Genomic DNA, 9,293 nt, shown 5'->3' on the forward strand with positions numbered 1-9,293 from the left:
ATGGCGGCGAGAAACTTCCAGATCTAGTTTGATTGAAGAATTTGGAATGTAAGAATTATAGTTTTTGGTTTTGTTAAAGTTGTAGGGGTTTCTATGAGGACTAAAACCGCTTGGTTGAATTGGGTGGTCGAGTGGAGGTCGACAGTGGTCGATCTGGTGGTGGAAGAGAGAACTGATGGAGAAGATAACCGGTTTGGGTTTGGGCCTTGGGCCTTAGATGGTTGTTGGGCCGAATTCTATTTTAGTTGGTTTGGGCCATTTTCATTTTGGTTTTGGGCCAAACTAATTAGTTGTGTTAGGGCCGGACCTTAGTTTGTTTTTGGATGGGGCCAGTTCTAATTTTTGGTATACATGGGCCGATTTTCTTTTATTTTTGTGGGTTGGGTCATTTTGGTTTTAAGTGGATCTGTTCCCTTTAGACCTTTCTAGTTGGGTCCGAATCATTACCTTAGTCATGAGCCCATGAGCCATGCACCTTTGCCCTTAGCCATTAACCATGGCTATGACCCTGAACCTGTTGAACATGGAAACGACAGTTTGACTTTGACCGTTGACTTTGACAGTTGACCGTTGATTGGGGAATGTTGACTTTTTCCAAATTTTCACATATTTGATTTTATGGACAAATGTAGTAATAAAATATTGCCGAACATTGTATAACCTTGTTTGTCATTATCTAATTAAGATTTGACGTAAGTAGTGTGTAAAGCATAAAATATATTGGCACGTAAAAGAATGAAAGTGGTTATGAGATATAATTGAGATATTTCTAAATATTGTAGCTTAGTGCAATAAGGTATTTGACCTGCACGTGATATGGTAGAATTATTATGAGTCATAAATGTATGACACCTAAATAAATTACGTAACGAAAATCCTAGAACCTAGCTACCACAACTCATGTGATTTGTCCTGTGTGGGCGTGTGCAATTTGATTGGCCCTTATATAGGGTGTATATATAAGATGTTCATTGACCCATGTGTTGGGAAATCGTAGCCGAATGGTGGCTTGATTATTCCGTTCGTAAAATTAGAACGAGATGCGCGATATTTTATGCCGAATAGTGGCAGTATTTACATAATGGCTTTCGTGTGAGAGTTACCTGGTGTGCAACATCCCGCTCAGGGTAGTTACGCACGGAGTGGTTCATTATGTAAGGGGAGGCATGTGGATGTACATATTCGGCGTTGGGAAGCGATTGTAGTAGCCAGGAAAACTAGGTAAGACATAGATACGACGTGAATTTTAGGGACACACAAAGAAAGCCTTAATTAATATAATTATGGTAATTAATATGTTGGTTAATGATATATCTTTAGATAGATGATTGTATATGGTTTGGCAGAAGGGTGAGTCAAACTAATTACTTGTGCAGAGACGACTCACTCTGTAATTGAGCATGAAATGAGGTAAGTATGGAATATGCTTGGCTGGTTATTAGTTTAGTTAGAACCTAAGGCACCTCGTGGAGGAACTAAATGCTTTTTTATTATGCGTATGGTTTGTTGTGTGGTTAGTGAAAAGTTAAGGCGCCTCAGTGGAGGAACTACCTACCTTACTTAGTGTAGTTAAGAATGTCGTATTAGTTGTTGGAAGTTAAGGCGCCTCAGTGGAGGAACTACCTGCCTTACTTATTGTAGTTAAGAATGTTGTATTATTCGTTGGATATTAAGGCGCCTCGGTGGAGGAACTAACTGCCTTATTTAGTGTGTAAATATATGTATAAGTATATATTATATTTTAGAGCTACTCACACCAGCATTTTTATAATGCTGACCCGATTTGCATGTTTGCTTATCGGGTGTGTTCATTAAATGAACATAGTTGATAAGTCTTGACAGGTTTAGTGTTGAAGAAGGTTGGTTGCTGCTTGTGGTTGGCGTTAGCGTCACTTTCCAAGATAGGTTTTGTTTTCCCTTGAGGTGATATATATTTTCAGTCTAGACCATAGTACAAAATATCGCGATATATATCGAGAAATTAGAGATGGGTATCGAAATATCACGATATGTAATTAGATAAATACAAGTGCAAATATCGACGATATATGTGGATATATCGCGAAATTTCGACGATACAGTGGGTATATCGTGATTTGAAAGAAAGGGTTGAGTTGATTGCAAACCGACGGCGAGAACAGTATCTTCCTACCCCTCCCACGCCCTACTCCTACCCTCTCCCACGTGCTTGCCAAAATAATTGCAAACGAATTCAGCACCATCACTAGCTGCTCTTGTTTTTCATTTTTCCCTTCATGGGAGTGGAGAGTAGACTCTTTCTGAAAATAATTTTTCATCATGGAAGAAATTGATCATAACCCATCTCAGATTCACAGGTTTGCTATCTCAATTCCAATTTATTATGTTTGTATGTATATCTATGCCTCACAAACTATTTGGAATTCTTGGGATCCAACTTGTATAGTTGTGTACTTTTAAAGTGCATAAAATATACTACCCCATCGTCCAGACAAGACTGTTCATTTGTTTACTAGATCGGAATATGCACTAGCTTAGCAAAGTCAGCCAACTAGAGCATAAGTACTTTGGGTTTATTTTCAGAAGTGTGGAAAAGATCTCAATCTTTTCTTCTTCTGTTTTTTATGTTTTAAGTTTTTTGTGGTGTGATTACTCTGTTTACATTGATGAGAAGTATATGTAATTAGATATTTGTAATTGAGTATATGGGGTACCTTTTCCCAGGACTTGGAAGCGATGTATAGTTGACTAGTTGAGAACAGTGATACCACAAATGTGCTATTAATGCGGTTGTGGATATTGCTACTAGAAATGATGACAGACATGGAGGTATGTAAGCAATACTGAACCTATAAGCAAGGACAGAGCTAGGAATCTTAGTTTGGTGATGCAATGGTGAAATTGTTCTAAAAAAATTTAGCTACTTACCAGTGTGTGGACTTTTTTTTTAATTATTACAGGTGCGGTCTACAGTCGCACTTCACTGGTTTAATCCTTGACAAGAAGGTCAGCATGAATGGCTTAATGTCATTACGCCAGCAAACTTTGGATGAGAATAATTCCATGTCTAACATGTAGAAAATCAGAAGGACATTCTTGTATCAATCAATTACTTTATTTGATCATCTGGTATCTGGTTTAGTAGATTAATCATTTCAAATTTAATTCTTAGAACTCAAGGTATTCATCATTGTAAGAAATTTTGACTTTATTAAGTCAATTTACTTGTATTACTACCTGTAGGGGTTGATTGTAATGTATCATACTATGTATGTTTTAAGATTGTACACTTCTTCTACTACTGATGGAGTGTTTAAAGCATTATTTGTGTGGATAATTTCCAAGTTTTTGTTTTAAAAATCAAACTATACATTGAAAAAAATGAGAATTTTCGGTGATAGGCTTCTAAACTGTGATTACTCTTGGTTGCAAACAGAGGTGCACTTTCTGAAGGAATGCACAGGTCCAAGCTGCATAAGCGATCCTAATTTCATCAACATTCAGAAATGTGAGGAAGCATATCGAGAGGGTTATTCAATTGCTCTACACGGTATGGAGTTCCGCTCACAGAGTATTGGTTCTATTGCAAATGCCTTAGCAGTTTTGTTTGGTCAACCATCTGTGGGAGCTAACTCATACCTAACACCACCTAGATCGCAGGGTTTGGCTCGGCACTATGATGATCACTGTGTATTTGTATGTCAAATTCTTGGACAAAAGAAGTGGAATGTTTATCCTCAATCAATTGTACACCTACCTCATTTGTATGAACCTCTTGATAGGAACATTGGTTTTGAAGGTGACAATCTTGAATCCGAGTGCAAACAGTTTTTGCTTGGAGAAGGTGACATTTTATACATTCCTAGAGGTTGTCTTCATGAGGTCTGTACCATCTCTGATGACAGTGGGTCTGAGATGAATGATGCATTGAGTGGAATTTCCTTTCACTTAACGCTTGGGATCGAGATTGAACCTCCTTTTGAGTAAGTGGATCTTCCTTACGTTGATATTATTTTTTAGCTGGTGAATTGTTTGTTACACTGTTTCTTTCTCAACCAATTTATGGCTGTAGTTTGTCACCCACTTGCTTTGTTACTTTCTACTGTGTTTTCTTGAAATTTGGTTGGATATGTAGATAACAAAGATAGTTAGAATTAGTAGCTTTTCTAGTCGGGACTCGGGAACCATTAGGCTGTCCCATATTAATACGGGGCGCCATGTTTTTGCTTTGTGCTGATAATCAAAGGTTGTACTTGTTGCAGCAAAGTATTTGAAAGCACCTAAAGTTAGGCAAAGAAAAAGTTTTAAGGCACAATAGGTGTAAGCCTTGTAAGCATACACCTTCAATTGGAACAAGCAATTAAGTATTTCAACATAGGTAAACATATGAACTGGAAATTAATTAAAGTATAGTAGAACAGTCCATATTTTTGGAGTTATAAATGACTAAGGTTTAGTGATGAATTGGGAAAATAGCATAGGCTTTAATTTTAGTGGCTTGGACATTTTGCGTAACTTGTTAAGTCATTGTAATAACGAATATAATTCATTTGTAATTATACTACAAAGTTAATAAAAAAAATTAAGAGTAGGTGTAGTGCCAAAATGCGTGAGACATCTTGCAAAAAGTATCATTCCTCTAGGAGATCGAGCCTCTAGGAATTTAGCTAGGAGCCTTCAAGGGAAAGATGAATATGCTGGCTACATACTCCCTCTATGGCTAAATTAAATTAAGGGGTCAGGTATAACGAGGAATCAACAAAAAAGCTCCAAATATGAGGCACCGATAGAAAATTTTAAATTTTTTTGTTTGTGGTTCCAAAAAACTGATGGCATTCTACTTGCAGGGCTTGATTTTAGATGAGTATAAAAAATGAACTACTTATATAGCTACGGCCTACGGGGCAAGTTAAAAGTTATGTGGTAGGATGTCTTTTGGTTCCTTAAGGCTTATACATGACTAATCTATTTTCTTTTGAACCCTTCCATTCCTTTATTTTGCTGATGTTGATGCAGGAGCATGTCATGATTGTCATAATTGAATATGTTTTTTTTTTTTTTAGCTAGTTTTCTATTATGTATTTTTTTTTCCTATTTGTTTAAGAATAGGCTATTATGATACATAATAGGTAACCTCCATGACTGTCATCGATTAGATACATAATAAGTAACCTATTATGATAGTTTAACATATTATACAATCACAAATATCAGTTACTTTCATATTATGATAGTTCTAATGATTGGTTTTAACTGTTGTAGCTATATCTTCAAAGCCTACTCTAAGGCAGTTACATGAAAAGGTACAAAAGAGCGAACAAGAATATGCAAACTTTGATCCGAAGAAGTTGAGACGTTGTTTAGGTGCTAGGAATGGTGATGTTTATGCGCTATTTCAATTTTTTTAGGAGTCTTTCTCAATAATAGTGTTTGTAAATTCTTAAAGAGTATTATATTTGTTCTTTTATGTAGGTTAGCATTCATAATTGGATTTATTATGTAAAAAAGTCTTATGCCAAGTACGTATTGTGTATGAAATGTTGAATTGTGGATGATGCTTAGTATTCATGCGGGTTTGATTGGAATTGTAGAACTTTGTATGAACGGCAGGTGTGTTCGAACCAAGTTCTTTTTTACTCAATTCAAGTCATTTGCCACGGCCTAGAACCGTGGCCAAACTATAGATCCAGTCCACAAAAAAGCATATCCCACGGTCCATGTTAGCATTGACCACTGTTGAATGCTGTGGTATAAGGGTTATTAGCCACGGGCCATGGAACGGTCCAGAACCGTGGGCAAAAAACAAGTTTTGGCCACAGCCCATAGCCATGGCAAAAGGTTAGCCACAGGCGCATTGGCAACGGTTGTGCAACAGTCTTTAGCCGTGGCAAAAGGACTTTAGCCACAGTCTATGGCCGTGGCTAATGCTCAGTATTCTTGTAGTGGGATCATGATCATAGAAAAAGAGAGGACCTTTTTGATTCAGTGTTGTTTGTTGAGAAGTACTTTGCGGAATCACCCTTTGCTTGCATGCTAAAGGCTCTGGATCTTCTCGGGTACCTTTTTTCCATCAGGGGTGAGGATGAACCAAGACCATTCTATTATGTTTTATTTATGCTTCCTCTATTGTCCCAAATAACAGCCTCCATTGAAGGATGTAAAATCCTGGCTTCAACCAAAGGGTTGCAATATGTTGTAGATTGCCTGATCAAGATGATGGATTCGGTTTATGGCAGTGATGGGGAGGATACTAGTGGGAGCATGGTTTTGGCAGGTGATGTAATTGAACACGTCCTATTGACAACTGATGAAGTGGATTGGAGTTGTGTTGGTCGTCTCCTAAAGACGTTAGAGTGTTGGATAGACTCTATAGGCAAGGCATCTATGGACATCAGGGTTGCATGCCTTCACGCTCTCATCATGGATTCAATCACAACAGAAGATCTAATAGATGCGCTATATGATTGAACGCTCAGTGCAAGTGCAACAAGTATTGTAATATGTGGAAAAAAAAATTCAAGATTCATTGTTAAAGAATGAAAAGTCAATGTAATATGTAGGAATTCTGAGGTGTATTTTTGAGCATTAGAGAGTATTTTATATTACAAGTACAACTATGAGGGAATAATATATTTATATATATTATGCACGTGTCCAACACGAATCAGGAAAACTCATGGAAGATCGTTACAATATAACACCTCGTCCAGAACGAGGTGACAACCTCCAGGACTCATGACAGATCGTTACAACATAACACCTCGTCCAGAACGAGGTGACAACCTGGCACATGCATGCAACGGGCAATAACGCTCAACGTAGCTGTGTTGGTTAAAGCCATAACATCAGTCTCGCTCATGAATACACTGTCTAAAAGCTCATTTATTCTCATCAAGACAGGGACTTGAGCTGACGGAGGAAAGGGGGGAAGCATTGGGTACTTACCTATAAAACAGAGGAGAGGAACTACGTCTGACTTAATTCAAGTTCATCACAAAAACTTGATACGTAGACAACTCGTCCCAAAGCGAGCTCAGTCAAAACTCGACCTATCACAATCTTCCCCATTATTCACACTTGTAAGGATTGATCAAATTCAACCTTTACAATGACCACATTCAAAGAAAATATAGTTGATTTGTGGATATTTATCGATATTTGTCGATATGTGTCGATATATCGCGATATATCCATGATATTTGCAATCAGAAATACCCACACATAGTCTGTCGATATTTATCGATATATCTTGATATATCCACGATATTTGCATATGCCCCAATGTAATATATCCCCACACAGGAGGATATATCCACGATACATATCCATAAATTAGAGGTCGATATTTTGCATATCCCGATATTTTGTACTATGGTCTAGACAATGTTTTTGTATTTTCATTTGTAATTTTAATTAAAGAGTTATTGAAAGGAGAATTGTAACCTAATATTATTTGTAAATTTTTGTACTGAAGAGGACTTTGGTTTAAGTTAATAAATTTATTGGTTTTTAATTATCCGCATATTTAAACTGTTTATGAGTTTTTGGGAGTTGAGAGTGTGTCACACCTCGAAGATCGAAGAGTCGGGAACAAATATTGTTTTTCCGAATTCTGTCGAAATTCGGGGTGTGATAGAAGAGCATAGGAAATAGGATGTTTTGTTGAGATAAGACTTTTAGGTTTGAAAATGCCATTTTTGGATCTAGTTGTCATGGAATGGGAACTAGTATCAGAAATACATGTTGAAGAAGGAGATATGTCAGAAGTGAGAGATGTGTTAGAAATGAGAGATGTGTTATTAAGCTGAAGAGAAGATGTTGAAGTTGGAGTTTGAGTTGAAATGTTTATATCAGTACAAAAGGAAGAAAGAAGAAAATCTTGAGGGGACATAGATGATGAATTATCATACAATGTTTTAAAAGGGAATTCTTCTTCATTGAAAACAACATGCCTGGATACATAAACTCTTATAGTATTAATATCCATGCATTTGTAACCATTATGATTGAGACTATAACCAAGAAAAACACTGATTTTAGACCTTAAATCAAGTTTGTTGTTTGTATAAGGTCTTAACCAAGGATAACAAGTGCACCCATAAGCTTTGATATTATTGTAATTAGGTTGAACATTGAATAACTTTTCCAAAGGAGACATATTCTGAAGAGAAGTAGATGGAAGTCTATTTATAAGATAAACAGAACTAGTAAAGATATCACACCAATATTTAGGTGGTAACCATGATTGTGAGATGAGCGTTCTGGCCATGTCTTGAATATGTCTGTGTTTTCTTTCAACAATGCCATTTTGTTCAGAGGTGTGAGGACATGTAAGATGATGACTAATGCCATTAGAGGTTAAGAAGGTTTCAAATTTTGTACTAGTGAATTCACCTCCATTATCAGTTCTAACACACACAATTTTGGAATTCAAAAGATTTTCAACAAGAAGTTTGAATGATTGAAACACATTACAGAAGTCAGACTTGAAACACAAAGGAAAAATCCAACAGTACCTAGTATAATCATCAACTATGCTAGCATAAAATCTGAAACCACTTATTGAAGTTACAGGAGATGGACCCCAAAGATCCATATGTAGTAACTGTAAAGGTTTACTGGACTTACAAATAGATAAACCAAAAGAAAGTTTTGTACTTTTGCCTAAAGCACAATCTAAACATAATGAAGAAGTCTTTGCTCCTTAAAGAATGATGCTTTGACTCTGTATAAGCTTATTGAAAGATGAAGTAGAAAGATGCCCAAGTCTTTTATGCCAAATGGATGCAGATGCTTTAGTGGTGATGAAGGCAGAAGGATATGAATGTGAAGAAGTAAGATGAAAGGGATACAGGCCATGCTCAGTTGGACCTTGAAAAAGAGTCCTCCATGTTGCAATGTCCTTGACATAAAAGGCATTGGGAGCAAAGATAAGAACACGCACCACAAGAAAACTGGTTTTTGCCCACGGTCCAAAACCGTGGGAAAAACTCTTTTCCCACGGTTTTGGACCGTCACAGGACCGTGGGGTTTTTGTGCGTCGGCAATGGTATGCCCACAGTCATGACCGTCGGTAAAGCCTACCAATAGCTACGGTCTAAGGCCAGTTATTGCGTCGGTATGGCCACGGCAAAACCGTGGGATAGTCCCGTGGCAAAAGGTCAGTTTTCCTACGGTCGAATCGTGGGATAAGAGAATGTGGGTTATCTATATTAGCCCACGACTTTTGGACCGTGGCAAAACTCTTTTTCTATTAAAAAAAATTAGTTGGTTTTGTTTTTTCACATATCAACTTTGTTTCTACACATTCTTTC

At 37.0% G+C, this 9,293-nt stretch overlaps 1 protein-coding gene across 1 annotated transcript; it reads left to right on the forward strand.

Annotated features, from left to right (window-relative positions):
* The first annotated feature begins 2,274 nt into the window (after window positions 1-2,274).
* Window positions 2,275-5,564, forward strand: LOC147505364 (uncharacterized). Its single transcript, XM_086557915.1, has 3 exons — window positions 2,275-2,336; window positions 3,416-3,962; window positions 5,242-5,564. Exons 2-3 carry the CDS (start codon window positions 3,532-3,534, stop codon window positions 5,276-5,278), a joined length of 468 nt encoding a protein of 155 aa, XP_086414041.1. The 5' UTR covers window positions 2,275-2,336; window positions 3,416-3,531; the 3' UTR covers window positions 5,279-5,564.
* Window positions 5,565-9,293: the final 3,729 nt, after the last annotated feature.

The sequence above is a fragment of the Coptis chinensis genome, chromosome 4, assembly GCF_015680905.1.
Source record: "Coptis chinensis isolate HL-2020 chromosome 4, ASM1568090v1, whole genome shotgun sequence".
NCBI lineage: Eukaryota > Viridiplantae > Streptophyta > Magnoliopsida > Ranunculales > Ranunculaceae > Coptis > Coptis chinensis.

What these genes read in the sequence shown, in the direction of transcription:
- LOC147505364 (XM_086557915.1), top strand. Translation starts at nt 3,532, where the DNA reads ATGGAGTTCCGCTCACAGAGTATTGGTTCTATTGCAAATGCCTTAGCA. An exon ending in GAGATTGAACCTCCTTTTGA is followed by an intron (nt 3,963 to 5,241) that starts GTAAGTGGATCT and finishes TAACTGTTGTAG; the next exon opens with CTATATCTTCAAAGCCTACT.